General features: G+C 40.1%; 1 protein-coding gene across 2 annotated transcripts; it reads right to left on the bottom strand.

The window, feature by feature from the left end:
* Positions 1 to 3,038: 3,038 nt before the first annotated feature.
* On the bottom strand, positions 3,039 to 23,832 carry LOC148661238 (acyl-CoA desaturase-like). 2 transcript variants are annotated; one of them, XM_088634672.1, is made up of 6 exons: positions 23,696 to 23,832; positions 14,149 to 14,397; positions 9,985 to 10,115; positions 9,479 to 9,684; positions 7,070 to 7,302; positions 3,039 to 5,132 (listed from the first exon to the last, which is right to left on the bottom strand). In XM_088634672.1, the coding sequence occupies exons 2-6, from the start codon at positions 14,357 to 14,359 to the stop codon at positions 4,933 to 4,935; spliced, it is 981 nt and encodes a 326-aa protein (XP_088490798.1). In that variant the 5' UTR covers positions 14,360 to 14,397; positions 23,696 to 23,832; the 3' UTR covers positions 3,039 to 4,932. The 2 variants fall into 2 exon arrangements, with proteins under 2 accessions (XP_088490798.1, XP_088490797.1); XM_088634671.1 differs by lacking the exon at positions 23,696 to 23,832 and adding an exon at positions 14,579 to 14,975.
* Between the last annotated feature and the right edge of the window lie 1,028 nt (positions 23,833 to 24,860).

Here is a 24,860-nt window from a genome sequence, read left to right as displayed (position 1 = left end):
GGGGTACAGAACTGCCATCAACAAACAGTTAACACACCTCTAAAACCACCTACGTCTCCCATTATCATCTGTGGACAGGAGGATAGACATCTGCTTTGCAAACAAAATGGCAGGAAAGCTGGGACCCCAGATCATGTTTCAGGTGCAACTTTAAAATCTTGTGTAGATCAGCTGGCACCCACTCTTACTAAGATTTTTAATGTGTCACTACAACAGTCTGGGGTTCCTGCTTATTTTAGGTCTGCTGTTATTATCCGAGCGCCAAAGAAATTGAACGTAACAAATTTAGATGATTACAGGCCAGAAGTTTCATAATCAGCCATTATGAAAGTGTTTGAGCAGCTATTTTGTAAGTATCTGTCCAGCATCCAGGAAGATACACACCAATTTAGGAACAGGGCTAACAAGCTTGTTAAGGACACAGTCTTTCTGTGCCTTCACTCCATCTTTCAGCACCTTGAGGTCCTTAGCACATATCTTGTTCGTAGATTACAGCTCTGCCTTTAACACAGTAGTCCCCCAGAGACGTTTTCATAAGCTAATTGACAAGGTTGTAAATCAATTAATCAATATGTTGCTAGATTTTATATCAGGCAGGAGGCAATGTAGTCATGCGGTCAAAGTACATCAGAAGGTCTTACAGCCACTGGTTCTAAATACAGGTGCCCCCCAAGGTTTCTGTCACCACTTCTGTACCCCTTTGAAAACTAATGACTGTGTATCTGCTATTAAATCTGTGAAATGAATCCAGTTTGCAGATGATACCAATCTGGTAGGGCTAATAACAAAAAAAAGACAAATCGCTGTACAGGAAGGAGGTCACTGCTTTGGTGAGCTGGTGCAGTCAAAACAATCTCCAGCTTGATGTTAGTAAAACCAAAGAGGTAATGTTTGATTTCAGATGTGACAGGAAGGAATTACAACCTGTCATGATTGCTGGTCAGATATTGAGGGGGTAGGAACTGGACCTTTAAGTTTCTTGGCACAACAATCTCCATCTTGAAATGTGAGACCAATGTACACCGGTTAGTGATGAAAGCCCAGCAGAGACTCTGTTTTCTCAGGCAGCTGAGAAAGATTGGTGTGTCCCAGAAAGCCGTGGTCCATTTCCACAGGACAGCAATTGTTTTTTTTTGGAACTGCGTTTAGATAGATATTTTATTATCCACAACTGTGAAAATTTGTCTTTGGCTTTGCCCATTAGAAGTACAGTACATCAAACAGACACACACAAAGCAAAACATAAAAATCACATAAAATCACATACAGCTGCATTAATAATAATTATTATAATTGCTTACACTTATATAGTGCTTTTCTGGACACTCCACTCAAAGCACTTTACAGGTAATGGGGACCACCACCACCAGTGTGCAGCATCGACCTGGATGATGTGACGGCAGCCATAGTGCGCCAGAACGCTCTGTGGGGAGGAGAGCAGAGTAATGAAGCCAATTCATAGATGGGGATTATTAGAAGGCCATGATTGGTAAAGGCCAATGGGAAATTTGGCCAGGACACTGGGGTTACACCCCTACTCTTTTTGAGAAACGCCCTGGGATTTTTAATGACCACAAAGAGTCAGGACTTCAGTTTTACATCTCATCCGAAGGACAGCGCCTTTTTACAGTATAGTGTTCCCGTCACTATACTGGGGCATTAGGACCCACATGGGCTGCAGGGTGAGCGCCCCCTGCTGGCCCCACTAACACCTCTTCCAGCAGCAAACTTAGTTTTTCCCAGGTGGTCTCCCATCCAGGTACTGACCAGGGTCACACCTGCTGAGCTTCAGTGGGCTGCCACTTGTGAGTTGCAGAGTGATATGGCTGCTGGCGTAATTAAATAATTAAAGCATTAAAACAGTACATAATAGATAAGTAAATAAAACGTGGGAGGGGAGTAATTTAATTACGTTCATTAAGCAGTTTTTGTTGTTCATTTTGCCATCCTTAACCATGGCAACAAACAGGACAACAATTGAGAGCTGAGAGCATATTAACTTTCTCTGTGACAGTCTGGTTGGGGAACTCACTCAGGAGAGGAAACAGCTGAAGAGATTGGTCCACTCTGCTTCTAAAATTATTGGCTGTGACTGACCCCCTGTTGCTTCCATATACGCAACACGTTTAAATCCGAAAGGTTACCAGTGAGCACTCTCAGTCACCCTTGTTTGAAATCCTTCCCTCGGGAGGAAGGTTAAGATATATGGAATCTAGAGCAGAGCAGCTCCAGAATAGCACCTATCCCGAATCTATTCAGTCTCTTAACTCAGCACTGTTATAAAAGTAGTTCAGGTAGGTAGCTGCGTCAGCATGCGTAGGCTGCAAAGGAACTAAAAGTATTTATTGAAGTATTGATTGGTAAGTACATTTGAGGATCCTATCTTCATTGTACTGTAGAATCATACTTTATTTGGTATATATGTGATATTTATGATTTTCTTTCTTTCCTTGCATGTTCTTTTATTTCAAGCACACCACAAAAACAAACCAAAGGTTGGTTTGGCAGTAAGACTGACAGACTTTGTTCTCCACTTTTCATTAACTTTACTTCAGAATTGACTATTTTTGCTTCTTTTCTCTGTTGAACACAATGCTGAGATGTTGCTTTCAGATCACCATGTCAGTATCCGCAAATGTGCACTAAATATATCGTTGTGTGCCCTCCACCAGCCATTTAATTCTCTGGTATTACAAAATGAGATGTTGCAGACACAGTTTAACGCTTAATTGGCAGTTTCTTGGTTTGTTTGAAAATCCCTGCAATCCTTGAGTCCTTATCCAAAAGGCTTTACTTAAAGTCATCATTAAAAATAATCCTACCATATTTGCCCCACAACTGCGTAAATCTGGTAAATCTGGTGTCAGTAGAATTACTGAGTTGGAAACCTGAAGTGCCTTTTCCTAAGAACGTTGCTTGCTCAGTAAGCAACAAACACTAAAAAAAGTCCAAGTCCAAGAAATAAAGTATTGTTTTTTTCAAGTCCCATTTCCTCTTGGTTCAAACATTCTGTAGGTTGCATAAAATAGCAGACAAAATATAATGCAGTTTTTTTATTTGAATTAAGAAAAAAAACATAAATTACCGTGGCATTATAACAAATACAAACACAGTATTTCTCCCCCTTAGAAAATATACTTAATTTACAACACATACAGTGCATTAAACATTCTCCTCAAATGTGCCTGATAAGTTATTTAAGGCATTTATAATTCATCAGTCAATACTGGAAAATAATTGCACTGCAAAAGATAGAGCAACAGTAATTAATTAAAATTACATTTTATTGTTTAGTTCAAAATTTCTGAATTTAATTTCAGAACTGAAAGTGCACATATTGTACCGTACAACTTAGTTTTACTTTCCTCAATATTAATGAACATCAAAATGACAAACATTTCTTTTGGATCAATAACTCTAGAAGGGTCATGCAAGTGGAATGATGTGGTCACTTCAGGGTTAATAAGTGCTAAGGTTAATGTTCACCTGCAGGTATTAAGACAGCCACCAATGTAGCACCTGTTTTGTTTCAAAGTTTCAAGCTGAGATACCACACTTTCCGGTACTCCTAAGGCTAAATCATCTGTCTGAATTCAACAAAAGCCCTGCTCCATCAAAGTCAATACTCCACTCTGCTTTCAATTAAATAGCGCACTGCTTTGTCTAGTTCTGCACTTTGGTAAGTGTCTTGTAAGCTGCTTTACATTTCCATGGGAAGCTGGCTCACAACAGCAACGGAGCTGAGCAAAGACTGGGAATGGTGTAATGTACTAAGGCTTTGGGCACAGTTTCTCCAACAGGATTTGGAGAAACAGGTGGACTTCAGAACAGGACTTTCCAAAAGACGAATACAAACCCAACAATAGGGTGTGATTAAGAGCAACCTAAACCATAAACATCAGCATCTGATCTAAGAAGAGCTTGAATCCTAAGGTAACTGAATGATGCTCTTCTTTATGTGAAATGAAGACTCAAAGCGTACCTCTTCAATAACAATTCTGTCACATCTCTCTGAATGCTGCACATTATCCAGTGTTGGACTGCATGTTCTTCCTGCGGCCCTCTACAATATAATACTGGTAGCTACTATTTACTGTAAACACACGTGCTGTAAGTTACAGCAACACTGAGTAAGAGACTGAATGCAGCTGCATACAAAACATTAAATGCAGGAATAATTTGTAATGATACATCTTCCGTTTTGGATGCTATCCTCTACTTCCTAAGCGCATGAAAGTGCAGTGTTATTAAAAACCCTGATTTGGCTTCCAATTCGAAAATTATGTTTTACAAAACTCAGACATTCCACTTTTTTGTGTGGCCCAAAATGTCAAAAGATTTTTGGACAACCTGTTCTAAAATACAACTTGTTCGGACAATGTATTTTCAAGTGGGGACAACAAATGTTATCACTGTATATAAGAAACAGGTTCCATTCAGTTTCATTCATTCCCTTACTGTGGATATGCTTAGCTGCAGCTCATTAAAATTTGGTCTATTGTCAATCAAACATCCAGCAGCTTCACCATAGCTTTGTTCAGCAGTCTCTGCCAGCTCTCTCTTGTGAATGAGAGTGAGCCCATTACAGCCACTGGGCATAGAGAATTCTAGCACAGGGCTGCAATATGAGCCCAAATTTCACAGCTAAGAATGGCTTTGTTTTTCTCCAGCCCACACGGGTTCTACCGCTTCAGTTAGGAACAAAGAAAACAACAAAAAAATCAGTTACGAAAAGGCCTGTTCCCTTTAAAGCTAATATTAATCCTTACGATCTAGGAAAACGTTTACTTCTAAAGGGTTGTGGAGCCATTCACACAACAGAGAAGCAACCCCCCGAAAAAAAATACTCTGCACTTATTTTTCCGATTTTTTTTTTCATTATTTTTCTTGTGTGCTCTTTTTCTTCTTGGCATTCCTGAATCCCGGCGCCTCCTAGCCACTTCTGTTACTGCCATCCCCTGTGCGCTGAGCACGGGCCATGACCAATTCCTGTGGCACTTTCTTGCAGTCCGTAGCCAGGCCCACAAAGCACATGAAATCAATGAAGCAAGTGGTGAGGTTTAATTTGCAACCAAACTCACTTGTTGCATAGTCGTATGGGAAAGTGTGGTGGTAGTTGTGGAACCCTTCTCCTGAAACAAAAGCAAACAGAAGAGTTATCTCAGGTTAATCACATAGTAGCACTATCCCTGATTAATATTTACCACACTGCAAATATTTTCCTCCACATAGCAGTATCCAACAGTTTAAACTTAGCAATGAAGCAAGGCAGACAATGCTATGTATTTTTCCTTCATTGCCTAACAAACACTAGGCCTAATTTAAGCAAAATAAAAGCTAGCATAATTGAATGGTTACATTGTGTTCGGCAGAACTGAAGATCACAAAAAAGCTTCTCAAATATAAAGACCGACTTCAAAAACAATGTTCCTATAGCATTCTTTGCTTGAGCCTTTGTAGTCAAAACATTCCATGTACTAATGCAAGTGAAATTATTTTCCTAAGTATTGTATGGTTATAATGTTAAGCAGTTTTGAAGTGAAGATTTTATTTAACTTTATGTCACTAATTATGCATTATGTGTAGCTACAGTTATACCTTATTCCCTCTGCATTTACACACAACATAATGAACTGAAGAATTTAGAAGAAATCAAAAATTCACAAAATTCTCACAATCATAAGTACAGTACTGTTATTCACGAAGTGCACATTTTTTTTTAAATGCACTTAATATACAGTTCCCGAACTGAGCTCAAAACATTAAAACACACTCCAGTTGAATCTGGAATCAGAGATGTTATTACATTTGAAAGAAATAACTGTTATACAAGAAAACTGCTAGCAATTAAGGATCAAATTTATAAAACAGAAAGTTTTCCAACTGGACTTGCCCACCAAACAAAGGGAGTTATTGTGCTTAAAGCAATGAAAACTAAACATCAGAAAACAACAGTGAATTACAAAATTGGACTGTTTTTATATTTGGAAAATTCTGTGCTTTTGTTACAGTAAAGACGTTCATTGCAAGGCTCAGACATTGTTTTCAAAGCAAGCCAAAGCACAAGGGCACGTACTGCATTTGCATGTCGTGCTTTATATAGAGATGAAGGGGGTCTTCAGAGAAGACAAGGAGCAAAGGAAGCACTTTTTTGCGAAGAGTGGTGGGTGTGTGGAATAGGTTGGCTGTTCTCCCTGATGTAGGGCATCAGGGAGAAGGAGTGAAAGTGTAGTGAGGAAATGAAAGACAAGCATACATAGAGAGGTGAGGCCTGAACCAGCTAAAGAACTGAGAAAATATTTCAGGTTGAAGAACATGTCATTGCCAGCAAATCCCATTCAAACTACTAAGTCTGGAGATAACTGGTGAAGAAGTCCTTGAACAGGACCAGACTGCGTTTTGTAATAATGATTTGCTAGGCAGCCAAGGATCCACTGTGGCAGGAAAAATGATCATGGCAGCTTGGTAGGGGAGAATCAGGAACTGTAATGGCTGTTTGTGAAATCTGTCAAATTCCAAATCAATTGGTAGTATGGAGTGAGAGCAGTTTGATATGGCAGTTTGCTTGTGAACAAAATGGCGATCATTTTGGTATAAGCAAGAATGACACTGAGTCACATGCTAGTAGTATACTCACTAGAATGCTAACAGACATGTTTTGAGCTATCCGGCCACACTTTTAAAATTGCATAAATAGTTATGGGCCGCTTATCAACAACCAAGTAAAAAATGTTGGTATAGCTGCCATCTTGGATTACTCAGGAAGACCTATTTCATACATACAAGTTACAATCGTAGTAAATTTTTAAGTTTGCTAGTTGATGGAATCTGCAAAGTTTCCGTTCAGTGTTGTGGTTAACAAACCATTTCTGAGTCAAGTGTGTTGATCAGATTTCCTTCTTGACCTCAATTATTGTCACATATTTAACTTGCTCCAGTACACTTGCCTAGCTGCTAGAGTGTCTGGTCTTCAAACATGTACAGTTTTAAAAGTAGGAAGATAAAAAAAAAAATGCAATTGCCATAGGGCAGCTTCCCCTGCTCTGGTGACTAATCATGTAAAACTTACCTATCGCACTGAAGGTGACAAATCTGTTCTCCCTGGGGCTGATATGCACATCATATGGCCTGTTTCCCCACAGGTGAGCAGCACTGTTCACCAACCAGGTGGCATTCAGCACCAGAGCGTATCTCAGGATTCCAGGAATGAAGTACCCCACCCACAAAGACTCTCCCCACAGGTACCAGGGCACAACCGTGGGAAAGACGAAGCACATCAGAACCACAGACATCTTATAATTCCTGAAAAACATCACACAAAAGACGGGCCCGGTTATCTCAATTAACCCTAACACTTCTTTTGATTTAAAAAAGCACTGAAAGTACTGTTAAGATGGTTAGTTTTTTCCTATTGAATTGGTACAGATTATGATTAAAATTTAACACAATAATCATCTACGAATTTCAAATAGAGGGAATGTTAATGGCTTCTGACAGGTGCAACAAACTCCTGCCAAACAATGCTGCAATGCTTAAAATGTCTTCTGTGCTATTCCATTAATCCAGGAAGGCTAAGGAGCATTTTGTGAAAATATCTAAGACTATGTAGTATACTCTTGGGGTTTTTTTTTTTATTTGGAATAAGCAATTATTTTTTGTTATGTTCGCATTCGATTTGGATTTTTCATTTAGCCAATTGTGAGTTTTTGAAAAAACTAAAAATGGCCAATGATTGTTTGCTAGATTTTCAGTTTGAAATAGCCAGCTGTGCTTTTCATGTCTCATCTTGCAGCAATCATCCTTGTGCCTGCACAAGAGAAAAATGAGCAAGTGTAGGCAGACTCCTCCAGCCTGCCCTCCTTTGAGCTAATCTCTGAACATGACACAGGTAACTGTTACGCATTCTGCGCGCTCTAACAAACGCCTTCACATTCCCACACTCACCCACTTAAACAGACCCTCTTCCTATCACCTTTCACTCCAATCACTACTTTAACCCTTCTCTTTCCTTTACCGTCGCTCACTATTTCGGATGTGCGCGTACCCTTTTTCTTTCGGTTTGATCTCGTCGTTGCTTCCCGGACTCTCGCTAGTTTCTGACCTCGTTTCTGCCTTTTGCGATTTGGATTTGTTGTCTCGACTGAACTGTCCCAGCCCAGTTTTGATTTCGCCTGCCCATGGGTTTTTGATTATTTGGACTTGCGTATTTGTAACTTTTTTTTATAAGGACCTTCCTGCAATAGCGTGGGGAAATCACCCTGTACAGGGTCTTTATTTTTTAGCATCACAATTGCTAACAGTAACAGACTTCTGTATTGGAGGATCAGTGCTAATTGGAGGAGAGATGTGTCCCTGACCTACAGTACTGTTGGAAAGCCACGGGGGTCGCTGTGTCGCTGAGAAGCAAGACAGTCCAGGCCAGCTAACTCCACCCCACCCTCAGTAACGCTCAGCCAGTTGTTCACCACAGCTTGGAGAATACCAATCACAGCTGATGACAAGACCCATCCTTTACCAGCTGAGTCACTGCATCACGTTCTCAAGCAAGAGAGTCAAAGTATGCATTCTAGCCTCCTTAATTCCTTAATATTATAGCCACATCTGGGGTTTAGAAAGTTCTTTATTCTTCTGATGCTGGTAAAAACCTCAAACCAAGTGCCCCACAAGAGATCATGGCCAATTAGCACAGATAACGCTGGAAATGCTAAACAATTTACTTCGGATTCATCACTCTGCAGTTTAATGTTGTTCAATACTTCCTTCAAATTTCTTTCACATGCAACTCTACTAATGGATTCCTTTAATAGTAAACACAGAGGTAAATGGAAATTATTTATGTTCTTCAATTATGTGCATTTCCTAATAGGTGGTTTTTTGGCCAACCATTATAATTCCTTATAATTCACAAGACAGAACAGAACTCTGGCAAAAAAGCAGGTTCTTATTGAAGCAGACAGTCATCTCCATTATTCAAGTTCAGGTGAAAAAATATGCATGATATAAACCAATAGTCTACAGATCATAGCATTATTTTAACATGCCAAAATGGGGAAAATCAAATCTTTAAATCTGACATTCATTTTGTTCATGGATTTTATTGAAGTGGAGCTACTGGTGCAAAATGGCTGCTGCACATCATCCCGGTGAAGGCTGTAGGGTCCCCTCTTACATGTCGAAATGGAAGAAAATAATAATTATTAAAACTGTCAAGCATTCATACTTGGAAAGACCACGCTCACAATTACATTACAGTAGATACTGTATAAAGTTTTGGAAGCATCAAAGCACAGTGAACGAACATATATATTCTGGGGAAATGGAGATTTTAAAATCTAATACCATAAAATTTAAGATGGATGAAATAATCCTACACAAAAAAAAGAATCATTTACAGCAACAAGCAGACTTGAACGCTGGTTCATTTACAAAGCAAAACGAGTCAATGACCAGCGTGTGGAGAGAAAGCTGCACCACCTACTTTCTTTGAAACATGACGACGGGATCTGCCTTCAGATCAGTGAGCTCCAGCTTGCTTCCCTTTTCAATGACATCAGGGTGTTTGCGTACCAGGAGCCAACCAATGTGAGCAAAGAAAAAACCTCTTCCGGAATTGTGGGGATCGGCATCTGTTTCAGAGTACTTGTGGTGAGCTCTGTGGTCCCGAGCCCACTCGTAGATGTCATTCTGCAGATTACGCACAATATAATTAGCAAAGATTCTGCTCACCTATGACCTGCCATTTTTAAGTAACAACAATTAATACAGAGAACATGACTGGAGATCATCATCCTGTTTCTTAAACTAATAAGCTTGGCAGGCATCCAGTCAGTTATTATTACTAATAATTATCTACCCACGAGCCTCAGTGAAGGGGCACTGATGTGATTATATGCCAGTTAAAAAGATTTCCTTCACAGTCTCGGGCTTTTCTCATCTCTTCAAAGAGCATCATTCACGTAGTACTGGGAGATCATTGTACTGTACCTGAAAAGCCATTGAATTGGCAAAAGCAAGGAAGATCCGCAGGGGCAGTTTGGCCTTATAGGACCTGTGACTCCAGAGTCGATGTGCCCCAGCTGTCACTCCTAAGGCGCTCAGCAGGAAACACAAGACAGCTGCCCAGGGACAAGGAAGAAAGGAAGCGTTAAAACAGGTCCCAATGCGGACAGTCACAATTATTCCAGTTAAATGCCTTTTTAACTCTGTTTAGACTAACTAGGTACAGTCCTTTCCTAAACCAGCATTAACTGTACCTGCTACTAAATGTAATTGTATGTACCATTAGTGCAGACTGCCGAGGACCTGTGGGCTTTGTGACCATGAGGCAGGCCTGAAAATTGGCTCAGAAGGACACAGTTATCGGCTGACCCAGCTAACAATGGGAAGTCTATTGCAACTGCCATTGTTTATTGTTCTTCTAATATAATATTACGCCGCCTCAGCACTGCCAAGCTTAGTGCAATGTTAGGATGAGGGCTCCATCTGGTAATCTGTCCTTTAGAATGTCAATAAATGCACGTAGATTAACCTTTTGATTTATATCAGCACTTATATGTGTAGGGAGGGACACAGCACTGCTTAGAACCCAGCTAGGAGTTCATATGGAAATTTGGAATGTGTGCAGCCTGTTATGGAATTACATGGGTGAAGATACTGGTTCTCACTCCTGATCCTGGAGGACCAGTGCGCCTTCTGGGTTTTGCTCCAGCCAAGGCCATAATCATGGTGAAATTCATTCAGATTTTCAAGACCCACTACTTCACTTCAGAGCAGGGGTGGGCAACTCTGGTCCTATAGAGCTACAGTCCAGCAGATCTCACCAGCCCCCCCTTAAAACATCAATCTGTAAAGATTATAAACACACATGATTTTTTTTCAGTTTAATAAGTGAATATATTCAATTAAGAAATGTTTTTCCATAACCTATTAATTAGCACTTATAAAAAGAGTAACAAAACCGCTGCAACAGTCCAAATTCAACCAGAGGATCATCTGCATGGCAACAGCATTCAACGGATTCAGGAGACAGCATGTCTTCTTAAGGGACACGACTCGTACTTGTGCAGATGTGAGGAGAGGCCACAGTGATCCAGTAACCCAAACGAGCTGTGAGTTTCTGGAAGAGGGCTTGCCAGCCAGGTGGCTTGACTCTGGGCACTTTTAAAGAGACAGCTGGAACATATTTTACCAAATGAGCAAGATGGGTCTAATGACCTTCCTTCATTTTCAATCTTTCTTAAGTCCTTATGGGATAGTAAACATGGAATTAAAAGGCAAGGCCTTGCTTAAATAATTTGTTAGTATCTGTTGAACAAGTAACAGTACTAATGGATATAAAGAGACTGTATGATATTGTGTAGTATGAATTTCTTAGGTTTTTGATAAATTCCCTCAAAACACAAGATTAATTCCAGAGTTAAATTATAGAATTAGCTGGCATTGTAGAAGCTGCAAAGGACATTTTAAGAAGAATCAGACAAAAGTCAGGACTGGGGAAACACCTGGTAGAAGACGGTGATGTTTAATGTAGATTAAGTGCAGAGTGTTATATGCAGGAAGCAGAAACAGACTACAAAAAGAATAGAAAAAACTCAACTTGAAGAAGACACATGTAATTATGAACAACATATATTATAGGTGTTTGGACTAACATCATTACCATCTTCTAGCCAGATGTTTCACACTCCTGGTCCAGGGAAATGGTATTCTTAATCACAGACTAATTGATTTCTATTTTCCATTTTAAACCTATTTGAAAAATGTCTTTATCTCTTAAGGTGTTGAATGGGATTTATCATCAGTATCAGCCCTGTGCTTATTCGTGAGCTTCAGAGCTCCCATCACTCAAGTGTGTCAGCTGAAATGTGACAAACAGGACATAAACCGAAGGAAAAACGCTGACACAATGTGTGTGCGTCTGATACTGTGTCATTCCCACCCGTCTATTGATCACTGGCCACCTATTAAGAGCATTCACTCTAGTCACAAATAAACAAGCAAATTCTTCTGTGTCTGTTGTTGTATGTAATGCACTTTAAATGGGGAAGTTTTGAAACCAAGGCCTGAGTAATGAAGCAAGTAGATCAATTACTGGCACCAATTAGCACTGGTGATTAAGGGGTACAGCTGTAATGAAAAGCAGCACACAACAATCCCCTCAGGACTAGGAAAGAGAACCTCTGCTCCAGACAATGTAGATAAACAACAAGGCAAACATATGTTGGAATAAACAGTTAAAACTAGAAAAAAAGGGTTGTTATCACTATAATTTAATTTAAGAATACTGTGGTTCAGCTTTGGTCACTGTGATACATAAAACCAATATCATAACTTCTTTCAAAAAACATCTGGCTGAGCAGGATGTACTAGACCCACCTGGCTCATTTGGAAGTTAGGTAATTGATCCAATCTCATTCAGCCCTTTCTTGAAAAATGCCAGGGTATCGGCTTCAACGACTGCGTAGCTTGTCACTCACACAAACTTATGGGTAAAGAGCCCTTTGCCTCCTGTGCTCTGTTTAAAGTGGATGTAGTTCCCACTTGTGCCCTCTAGTTCATGTTTTGCTATTCAGTAATAAATGAACATTTAATGCTATCAAAGGGCTAGTACATAGTTCCTATAAAAAGCCAAACACAGAGTTTTCCTCAGATATTGAATCTTAGATTTTATCCTTTGGAAGGAAGGATTTTGTAACTACACAGACTACTATACTATATTGACTACTTATTCCTCATCTGATGCAATACAAAAAATATTCAGTGTGAGAATAGGGGAAAACCACTAAGTTTTATAAGGTTACATATGACAACAGCATCACATACTGTATAACCTGGAAAGTTCTGCACTGGCAGGCTTTCACCTGAAATATGTACATTAAGGATTATCTGGTAAATTAAGACCAGCACAGGAAACTGATACAGTACGTTCTGCTGAAATAAAATGCTGGACTATGCTAACAACTCTGAATCAGACTCAACAAGTGTCATTTCTGTACTGTACTGTACTTTTCATTTTTATCAGCAGCTAAGAAAATGATTTCCTCACTAAACAATATGCATTCAATTAGTCTTTGCCTCTACCCCATAAAACAAATGGAATTCCCTTAATTAAGAAATATTTCGCTAAAATATTAGGATTTTCACACAGTTTAATCAGTTGCGTTTGTAAGTAGTGAAGCTGAACTGTGCAGGCAAACTGTTTCAGCTTGGTCTCAGTAGGGGAGCGTCTGCAGGCTTTCATTCCAGCTCAGATCTTTATTATCTTAATTCAACCACTTTACCAACTTCTCCCAGCTCTTCAGGTGCTGCTGCTTTAAAAAGTCTAGAAATCCAGCCCCCCCCCCCCCCCCATGGTGTGTTCTGCGCTTGTCACGTTTGTAGGTGTTCAGATTCCTGGCCGTCAAGTTTTCAATTTCTACATTCTACATTCAATCGCTTAATTGAACCCCTAACTGAAATGAACCTTTTTGTTTTCCCACCACTGAAAAGTTTTCAAGCCACTTTAGTTCTGGGACTTAAAACGATTCAAAAAGGTCTAGTTCAAGTATAGGTAACTTCACTGCTCTGTGGCTGCATTCCTGCAGGTTCCAGCAATACTTTCTTTTTACTCCCAATTAACACATAAAATAAATAAATGGGTGTCTTGACCCATTCAAATAAAGCAGATTTTGGAACGGGACGTGAACTGGCTATTCCCGATTTAGTTGGTAATTATTAGATGAATCTGGAGTTCAATTAAAATAATCAGGATTGCCGGGGGGTGTTGAATTGTATACCACTGTGGAACATAAACAGCAAACATTTGACACCAGGACGCTGGATTCGAAAAACAAGTTGTAGGATTTTTTTATACCTCTAAAAGTTTAATATTTCAGCGGGTTTCGGCGAGATCCAACACTGCGCGCTCCTGCTGGTTACAATGAACAACAATTCAAGCGGTTTCGCTTCTCACTACAGCGTGTCTCCAGTAGGTGCTGAGCTGCGAAAGGATCTCTTTTCGCCTCAGAGGCTCTCAACAGCACTAAAGCGACTCGGTGCCGCACGCATCACATTTTAAATTCAACTACGCCACAAAAAATGTGTAGGCCATTTTGAATGAAAGAAGTATCACAGATCGTGGAAATCATGAACTGTGGCAACAACACTCACCCCACATCAAGGTCAAGACAGAAGCAGAGGAAACCAGGGTCAGCCCATACAAAGCTCCTGTGTGCAGTAAGGACATCAAGATAACGTTTCTCCATACTATTTTCCTGGGAGGTTTCGGACCCTCTTTTTCCCTGTAAGTCTCATCAAACACGTCTTCCACCGTGGACTCTGTCGCAGCCTCCCCGTTTCTGCGTTTCTCCGCTGTAGTCATCGTGAGCTAATTCTGCGCTTCTTGCCAGCTACTAAAATCTAAAAGACAGACATTTTCTTCGTTTGAGTGTAAATTTCAAGAAACCAGAAAAACCGTACCTTTTCGATTGCTGCATTTGCTAAATATGTTTTGCTTTCTCCCTTAGGTTTTTAGATGTAAATATGGTTTTAGAAAAATAGGAATACCAGTAAATGAAAACAATGTTTGATTAGCACTTACCTTGTGAGAAGCAGCTGCTTTAAACACACTCAGAATGAAAATTATGCAGTGTGGATCAAGTGGTACAGACCATACAATAAGCGCTTGTTCCTGTGCTGTACTGTTGAGGTACTCACGATGATGCTCTCTACCTAAGCTTCTGATGTCGTTTTAGGGAGGAGGTACTGAAGAAAGTAATTGGTCGACAGTTTGGTGCCATCTTATTCAGCCAGTTTCATTGGTCCTTTGGTATCTGCTGTTAAACCTTAAATTTTATTCATTCATGGCCGGTGGGTTTTTTTTCGCAACGAATGTGTGGGTAAATAAATCGCGTAACTGTACTCGGTAGTTTCACAATTAAAGTTTCAAAGAAAAAACGACGCCCGATTCTGGTATTGTCTGCTTCCTGGTTGGTGTCATTTGTTTTCGTTCAGACGCTGCGAGTCAACGTCCGACAGTAACCCGCACTAAAAGTAGGTCATCCTGACGTCTCACAGCGCCTCTCTGGGGAAAATAGAATTTAAAAACTCCAAACTCGTTCCTCCCAGCTCTAAAGCCTTCAAGCGGTGCCTGGGCAGCTGAATTTTCTATTTAAACACTGCGGCACGGCGGTGTGGCGATTATTGCTGCTGCCTCTCTCGCAGCTCCTGGACTGCGGGTCCGATATCGGGCTTGCTGTCCATCTGTGAGGAGTTTGCATGTGGGTGGGTGCCAGGCGCTCCGGTCTCAGCAGTCAAAAGACACGCTGTCTAGGTCAGCTGGCGTCTGTATAATGTCTCCCGTGTTCGTGCCCTGCGGCTGACTGGCGTGATGTCTGCACTGTCTCCTGCCCTGCACTCATGGTCTGGCCGGTTAGGCTCCGGCTCGCCACGACCCTGGACTGGACTCATCGATTATTGTAAAATAATGGAGGTGAATCGGGTAGGCAAGCTAGCAGCGAAGCAATAAGGGGATACAAAAGAAATTGAAGATGCCGCGGAGTTTTAAGATATTGTGAACATTTGGATAGCACTGCTGATCAGTTTTTAAGTTACTCGGAATAAAAGCAAAACGACAAAAATATTACACATGCAAATGAATAGGTATATTCATCCGAGTGTAACACAATTAAGTAAATATATAAAGATTTACTTTATTCGAACTGTTTCACCTCATCACAAGACGGCGTTTACCCTTTTAATTTTTTTCCCTAACTGATTCTCACGCTTTTGAAAGCAATAAATATGACATAATAAATCCTACAGAAAATCACCAGAATAATATTGCTATTATTCTCCCGTGAATAACCACAAATGTCATTTCGCCAATAACATTAATTCGTTTTCACTAATTCAATTTAAAATGTATCATTAATATAATAAAATGACTTCTTAGCATTACACTCTGAAATCATGTAAAGTAACAATAATCACCGAACTTGCCGACTAAATCGAGTGAATACGATATCAATACCCTCCATGGAATCTAGACCTTGTTGCTTCCTAAAATAGTATTTTAAATAAATCTTTATTCACAAGACCAAATGCAACGTATTAACACTGTATAACTGTATAATCTTCCTTAAATTATAGTTTATTGGAGACTTGACAAGTAAAACAAGACGATTCCCTCCCCACGCTGAACTGGATGAAGTGGTTAGAAAATGGGTGACGGATATTCTTCGATAACCCTTCGTTTTCACATGCTGACAGAAGCTCGGTTTGTAATCAAAGTATAAACTGAAAGAACTAACCCAGGGTAATTCTAATGTATTCAGACATTACGAATTACTCCAGGTCTGTAGCTTTAGGTGTAAATATACAAAGACTGATTTCATTCGAGCAGCTTTACTGCGCCACAAGACGGCATCTGTGACCGCCTCCATGCTGGAGCGCGCTTCGGAAGTCTAGAAACGTCGCTCGTGCCCCCTGCTGACAGATAATTCCATTTTGCTAAGGAAAGGTTCGACAGATTAATGAAAACTGAACGTTATATATATTTTATAGCACTGTATAATATATATATGTAGTGTGTCACATATACTTGAATAGTAAGTTTTAACTCCCTGTACCTTAACGTCTCATTGTTTACATGCCTATTATTATCAGTTATTAGTTGCAGTCGGCAAATTTCAATCTGAGGAGAAAAGATTCGAAAAAGTCTAGAGATGTGCGCAACGAATAACAGTTTTATTTGTTGTTTATTTTCTGAATAAACAATTGATCTGTTATCCAGGAATGTTACAGGGATGTTTTCATGTAATATTACAGGAATGTTAGTGTTTATGATGTGATAAATTCTTAAAGAGTCCACAACGTCTTCTAGCTTACTCACAGAAGTACATTTTTTTCATACACTTTTGCTGCGCTGCCTGCTGCTAGCAAGCTTTATATGGCAAGCATGAAAGTCGATAAAATCCATCGCCATTGATTTTCAATAACTGCTTGGTCCAAAACGGATTTGTGGTGAGCCACTATTTAAAATAGCAGACAATGGGCACTATTCTGGGTACTCACTGTGTCACTGGGTATCACAGGACACAAGCACATGCATACAGGGGAGAAATTCAGAGTAGTCCCTCAAATTCCAGGTAACCAGTGTACCCAGCTGTTTGAGTGTCTGAGCTGGAAGTAAAATAAATTAGAGTTTTGTCAGGCTAGAAATTATATTTAACACCATGTTTCATGAAGCATGCAACCTATGAGTAACGCATAGATGAAGGCCCCAATAGAGACCCCTGAGGCACCAGTACAAACAGCTGTTATTGTAGAAGTATAGTGTGCAAGGGATACAAGCAAACTCCTGGAGTCTAGTTCTAATGATATTTTTTATTCCACTATATCTTTAGCATTTGCAGGGTGGAAAAAATGTATTTTTCCAGATTTTAACTGTCTATATATAAAATACTTACAGAAGATAATATGCATATTGTTTTAACTATAAGCTGCTTTTACAGTTCTCTCAGAGATGTCAGAATGTCTGAGTGCTTTTGAATATACAGTATTACCCATCAGTGTTTTAAATGTCAGTATCCAGAATGTTACAGCTGTACCTAATATTTATTATTAAATATGCCTCCAAAATGACATATATAAAACCACTAGTGACATATGAGGAGATCCACAGTCAGCACAAAGAATCAACAGCTATTTAGTAAATAATGTTTGCAGATACATGGTGAATTTAACAGGAGGCTTTGGAATTTCACATTGTTTTTTTCAGTGTAAAAAGATTTTACTGATTGCTAGATAATGTATGTTTCTTAATAACACTGACTAGTGGGTAATGTATATATTTTTTTATTCTGTTTGTGATCATAAATTGGTATTTCGGTATATTTCAATGTAGAGTTGCTTCTTTATGAAAAGTATTGCTACAAAAGGGAGATTATAAAAATTGAGGAAATCAGAAATAAGCTGAGCGCATAAATCAATAAGTAAAATAAACTTGTAAATAGTTTGCCAAGAATATACCGTACTCGAGTGGTTGATATAATTATGGCACACTTGGTTAAACATATTTATTGAAAATGACAATATACACACTAAACTACACAGAACATAAACAGACAACATTCAACATGCAATGTAACGCTCTCTCTGCAAGCCCCGATGCCACCGAATAAATGGGAACCTATCTCCCTAATCTAAAAATGCACCCACCAGGAGTGGCCGTTCTTGACTAAGGGATTCTCTACACAGGAAATAAGAGTTCCCTAAAAAGTACAGAATAGCAAGCTCTATTAACCAGGTGCAAACACTTAGGTCCGATGTTGCCTTCCCAGTTGATATGGAACAAGGAGCTCGTGTCCTCTCTCTTTCGTCTCTTGTCTACCTTTCACCCCCTCTACCTCTCTGCTTCACTATCCTCTTATATGTTGTGGTTTTAGGCAATTTATTGGTGCTTAATCTGACACTACATCATTTATGCAGAAGTTAATTAACTAAGGTAAACCAAGGTAAACTCTACAATTGCTTTGGCCGTCCTACATTTTAGCCAAACATTCCTTTATTTTGTAGCTGGAAGTGTTGACACAAGTCAGATGTTACCCATTGTATCTAAATTCTAAGAAATCCTTCTGTAGTCAACTATACCTGTAACAGTATTTAACCATCTTTCTTTCATGTGATAAACTTCTTGTAATCTGCAATGCTAAGCTTGCACTGCGAAAGCATGTATTTTTATTAAAATAATTATTTCACTGTGAGCATGAGGACTATATCAAGACAGAGTGGGATTTTTATATACGAGATAATTGAAAATGTCAGGTACCAGAGAGACAAGTTAAATGGCAAATTCAGGAAAATAAGGTCTGTTGTAGGAAATTCTTCATCAGAGGAGCAGGACAGTCTTGTGCAGATTCAGTTTTATTGAGCTCAATAAGTCCAACAAAACGCGCCGGGTCTGCCCCACATAACAGACAAACTGCAAGGGTTTCCCAGCTCTTATATACAGTCAGAAGAAAGTTTGTTTCACAATCTGAGTGCTTGTCCTGTTCTTTGATATGTACAGTGCCTTGCGAAAGTATTCGGCCCCCTTGAACTTTTCAACCTTTTGCCACATTTCAGGCTTCAAACATAAAGATATAAATTTTTTATTTTATGTGAAGAATCACCAACAAGTGGGACACAATTGTGAAGTGGAACGAAATCTATTGGATTTTTGAAACTTTTTTAACTAATAAAAAAATGAAAAGTGGGGCGTGCAAAATTATTCGGCCCCCTTGCGTTAATACTTTGTAGAGCCACCTTTTGCTGCGATTACAGCTGCAAGTCGCTTGGGGTATGTCTCTATCAGTTTTGCACATCGAGAGACTGAAATTCTTGCCCATTCTTCCTTGCAAAACAGCTCGAGCTCAGTGAGGTTGGATGGAGAGCGTTTGTGAACAGCAGTTTTCAGCTCTTTCCACAGATTCTCGATTGGATTCAGGTCTGGACTTTGACTTGGCCATTCAAACACCTGGATACGTTTATTTGTGAACCATTCCTTTGTAGATTTTGCTGTATGTTTGGGATCATTGTCTTGTTGGAAGATAAATCTCCGTCCCAGTTTCAGGTCTTTTGCAGACTCCAACAGGTTTTCATCCAGAATGGTCCTGTATTTGGCTGCATCCATCTTCCCCTCAATTTTAACCATCTTCCCTGTCCCTGCTGAAGAAAAGCAGGCCCAAACCATGATGCTGCCACCACCATGTTTGACAGTGGGGATGGTGTGTTGAGGGTGATGAGCTGTGTTGCTTTTACGCCAAACATATCGTTTTGCATTGTGGCCAAAAAGTTCGATTTTGGTTTCATCTGACCAGAGCACCTTCTTCCACATGTTTGGGGTGTCTCCCAGGTGGCTTGTGGCAAACTTTAGACGAGACTTTTTATGGATATCTTTGAGAAATGGCTTTCTTCTTGCCACTCTTCCATAAAGGCCAGATTTGTGCAGTGTAAGACTGATTGTTGTCCTATGGACAGACTCTCCCACCTCAGCTGTAGTTCTCTGCAGTTCATCCAGAGTGATCATGGGCCTCTTGGCTGCATCTCTGATCAGTCTTCTCCTTGTCTGAGCTGAAAGTTTAGAGGGACGGCCAGGTCTTGGTAGATTTGCAGTGGTCTGATACTCCTTCCATTTCAAGATGATCGCTTGCACAGTGCTCCTTGGGATGTTTGAAGCTTGGGAAATCTTTTTGTATCCAAATCCGGCTTTAAACTTCTCCACAACAGTATTACGGACCTGCCTGGTGTGTTCCTTGGTCTTCATGATGCTCTCTGCGCTTTCAACAGAACCTTGAGACTATCACAGAGCAGGTGCATTTATACAGAGACTTGATTACACACAGGTGGATTCTATTTATCACCATCAGTCATTTAGGACAACATTGGATCATTCAGAGATCCTCGCTGAACTTCTGGAGTGAGTTTGCTGCACTGAAAGTAAAGGGGCCGAATACTTTTGCACGCCCCACTTTTCATTTTTTTATTAGTTAAAAAAGTTTCAAAAATCCAATAGATTTCGTTCCACTTCACAATTGTGTCCCACTTGTTGGTGATTCTTCACATAAAATAAAAAATTTATATCTTTATGTTTGAAGCCTGAAATGTGGCAAAAGGTTGAAAAGTTCAAGGGGGCCGAATACTTTCGCAAGGCACTGTAATTACTTCTTGCCCTGCTCTGTCTTGCTCCATGTTCTGTCCTTTGATATGCAGCAGACATTGGTCTGGTTTATCCTGTTTGTGGGTGTTGTTCCTGTCGTTTATTATGTAGCGTTAAGCCACTGGGGCTGCTAAAGCAAGTCAGCTTTATGGCATCTTAGTGTAACTTTTGTTTCAGACTAAATTAACAGACCCCATCAACAGCTCTCACAATGTGCTTAAGTGGTGATACTGTGATGCTGGATAAGTGAGATATATATATGTCCCACTTCAGTCCCTCCTGTTAACCACCTGGCGATAGCCCCAGTAGGTTACCTATTACCTTCCATGTTCACATCAGCAGAGCCCGCCGACTCATTTGACCGGACGTTTTGGATAATTTGCACTCCTCTTACAGCCTTAACCATTCCCTGTTGGAAAGACATGAGCTTGGGAGTTTTAGATTTGATTTCCTGAACTCTGTTGAAGAATTGGTGGTGTGGGTGAGGGGTCACTGGTAAAACCCTAGTTCCTCTTATCTGACTAGAAGGACCAATTACTATTTCACTAATAGAAATCTCACAGTTTGGTAATAAATAATGATCCTAGTCACCGAAACTAGCACTGAGGCTTCTGATGTGGCAACTGCCCAATGTCTCACCAATTGTGTCAAGAGCTATATTCAGTACACACCAATCATCACAGAGTCTGCCAACCTCATCACAATTCCGTGCTCCAGACTGACTTTTAATTTCCTCTTCCTGAATGATTGTCCTGCCTGTTAATTACTGGACACTGTAGGTGGAGCGGTGGCTCTGTGGCTAAGGATCTGCGCCTGTGGCTGGAAGGTTGCTGGTTCAAATCCCGCAGCTGGCAGAGGAATCCTACTCCGTTGGGCTCCTGAGCAAGGCCCTTAACCCCAAACTGCTCCAGGGGCGCCGTACAATGGCAGACCCTGCGCTCTGACCCCAGGCTCTCTCCCTGTCTGTGTGTCTCATGGAGAGCAAGCTGGGGTATGCGAAAAGATAATTCCTAATGCAAGAAATTGTAAAGGGTTAATAAAGTAATGTTAAAATGTTAATGTTAAACCACCTCTCCTAGTTCTCCATCTTCAGTCAGCTCTGCTCTCCACCAGGGTTTAAATGACAACAATGCTCTAGTGTGAAGGGCAGAACGTGGATTCTAGTGGCACCAGGCAGCACAGACCTTGCAGGTACACAATGCCTCGATAGAGAGAAAACAGCAGCACTGGGTTGGCGACCTCTGTACAGCCCTTAAAGAAGGGCTCAGAGATGATATCAGAACTGGTGTTATTTAACATATAAGCAGTGCCACAAGAGAATGTAATCTAATGGACTGACTCAGTGCATTACTTACTGAGTGGTCACCTGTGCTATTCCACAGACTATATTTTATAACCTCTATGGTCCTTGTGATAAACTCTGCTTTCCTAGATAAGCTTAATTACTAAAATATTATGCAGAGCTATCTGAGGAAGGGTATACCAGTAAAGGATTCATAATGGCTTCCACATTTCCACACCATTGCAAAAAGCACCACCAATTCACTACTAAATTAACTACTTTAAATTATCAAGTTTAACTTGGTCCAATCGGTATCACACTCTCCGAAAGCTCGACTTGTCATTGCTCAAATGCAATGTAAATAATCCACTTACTTTGGAATTAATGTAAAACTCAATTTCAGACACTAGACTTGACTAGACTTCAACATATAACACTTTCCTTGGTATCTTATAACAAAGAATATCATCAGGCGCCTCTGCAATAACAGGATATTGCACAGGCCTCCAATGTGTACCAAAGGTCTAAAATTAGACAACAGACAATACAATTCCTTTTTAGGGGTTTCATTAGCTGGAACAGGCTCTGACACCCCAGAGGTCCAATGTGACACACTATGTGTGAGAGGTGTAGCTCCTCAAGTGCAGGATTGAAAACAGAAACATCTGCCCTGGGAGGCTCAGTTACTCAGAGGAGTTTTAAATATGATTCAAAACCAAATGGTTATCCAGTGAAGATAAGCCAGATAATATATAATCACACTTTTTACCAGTTTGAATGAGTGTGTTAATGAGTGTGATGGGAAGTTAAAATCTAGAATTGTTCAGAACTGGTGCTTTTGCACACACTGGTAAAATGTCAGAGCTCCCCTTTGTAGAAAGTTCTGAGATATGTATGTGTGTCTGTTTTAAAAGTACATATTGCAGTCCTATTATATAATTACAGATTTTAATGTTTTGCATTATAGAAAAATTTGAGATGCAAAATAAGCCCGGTATTGTGAAATACATAAGCACAAAAGAAATCCAGTTTATAGTGTTATTGGTGTTGTGATAGTGATAGTTTGTTTTCTCAGAAGCAAAGAAACATGAGTCCCATATTCCATCAGTCTGTTTTGACAATGGTGTGGTATGACTGCAATCATATGTGTATACACATAATATGTTTATTGTTATCACATATACAAATCCTTGAAAATGGTTTATTGTGTGTGCATTTGATTTTAATATTAGCTTCCAATTTGTGCATTAAAAAGTGATATAACTAAAATCAAAAAGTTACGATTTTAAACTTTACTATCACTGAATCTTGAAATTACAAAGCGTGTATGATGAAAACCCTTTAAACAATACATTATACTTTCCCTGTGATCACCAGAGTCATGCCAAGCACAGAGGACAGCTGGTGACTGACATTCCTCTGTGCTGAATCCTGCATGATTATACATGATTTGGACCCTACACAGTCCTGCAAGAAGGTATTTGGTAAATATAGATGATGTGAATGTGCAATGTAAGCAGACTAGATGTTGAGACTGAGGATTTGGGGAAATCCTATTACTATTACTATGATATTAATTTGAGACATATTAATATGTCACCCAGTCCAATTTCCCCAGTCTGCTAGGGCTATGTTGGGAGTTCCTCAGCAGGCTGCACTCCATTCCCCCAACTTCAGTATCAGCTCACTGTTTCTGTGCTCCTTGCCTCAAGGTATTCAAAGTCTCTGCACAGTACCTCTGTTCCGCTGCCAATGTCTCTCTTGGTCTGCGGGCCAATAGCTCCTCTTTGCTGTGGTCTCACAGGCTGCGGCTTCCCTTGCGCTGTCTGTGTTGTGTCGAGGGGCTCGTGCGAAGTGGAGAGAGAGCCCTCTGTTCAGGCTCAGATCTTTTTATCCCTACCGTTAGCCAATCCCCCCTCAGGAGGGTTTCCACTGGCTCTGTCAGGGGCAAGTGTGCCCAGTAGATTATCAGGGGGAAGTTCAGGTCATTTGTGAGCTGTGCAGCCCTTCAGGTGTCATAGGTCCTATCGCTTCATTGTCTGCTTTTCTGCCCCCTCCCCCACTGCCCGAGGTCTGGGTCTAACCGGGTCAGTGAACCCTCACACGTCCATGCATCAATACCTAAGGTGTGGTAATTGCTTCCTAGCTGGAAGAACTTTGTGTTCCTTAATTGTTGCTAATTGTTCCCTGCTCCTCATTAGAATACGTGAAGCTGAATACTTTGGGAGGTGACATACACTGACACAATCCTGGCCACTGACCCAATTTCATAGCCTATTCCTCCTTCAACAGTTTGCATTCTGTGACAACAGCAGCCCCTTTCTTTACATCCTGATCATGTCAGGCTCTCATTACTATTTTTTTATAGAATATCTAAATATAACAAATAATTAATACAACATCCTAAAACAATCATTTCAGTGAAATTGAGTGACCATTTTTTATTCTGTATACTTAGTATATTTAAAAGAGTTTTAAAAAAGTCAGTGTGTTTTCTTTAATTGTATTGTGTTGTTGCAGATCTTCAAGACTGCACTTCTGTATTGAGTATTAAAGAAGACAGCTGTCTTGTTTTTTCATCTGCTGTGACATGACAAGTATCAAGTATCATGAGGGATCTCTGATTATTCAATCTTCGACTCTATTAGGCAACTGTTGGTGGAATTTTTTTTTACCTTTTACCTTTAATCACTGCAGTGACCTTATGCTTATACAGACAGGCTGCAGCATAACTTGTTCTCGGATAGGCTGATGATATTTCAGCACTGGATGGTGAGATGAGTTTACACCACCGCATAACTGTGCTTTGGAAATCTGGTCAGATGTAACATCGAAGTCCAGACAGACTATGTTCTGTCACAACATCAGTTTGGACTGGGCTCTTGCCAGTTTGTGTCAGCC

Source organism: Lepisosteus platostomus, chromosome 6 (assembly GCF_059453375.1).
Source record: "Lepisosteus platostomus isolate fLepPlt1 chromosome 6, fLepPlt1.hap1, whole genome shotgun sequence".
Taxonomy (NCBI): Eukaryota; Metazoa; Chordata; class Actinopteri; order Semionotiformes; family Lepisosteidae; genus Lepisosteus; species Lepisosteus platostomus.
This window is presented reverse-complemented; position numbering and strand designations above follow the sequence as displayed.

What these genes read in the sequence shown, in the direction of transcription:
- LOC148661238 (XM_088634672.1), bottom strand. Translation starts at nt 14,359, where the DNA reads ATGACTACAGCGGAGAAACGCAGAAACGGGGAGGCTGCGACAGAGTCC. An exon ending in TGTCTTGACCTTGATGTGGG is followed by an intron (nt 10,116 to 14,148) that starts GTGAGTGTTGTT and finishes GTCCCTGGGCAG; the next exon opens with CTGTCTTGTGTTTCCTGCTG. An exon ending in CCAATTCAATGGCTTTTCAG is followed by an intron (nt 9,685 to 9,984) that starts GTACAGTACAAT and finishes CGTAATCTGCAG; the next exon opens with AATGACATCTACGAGTGGGC.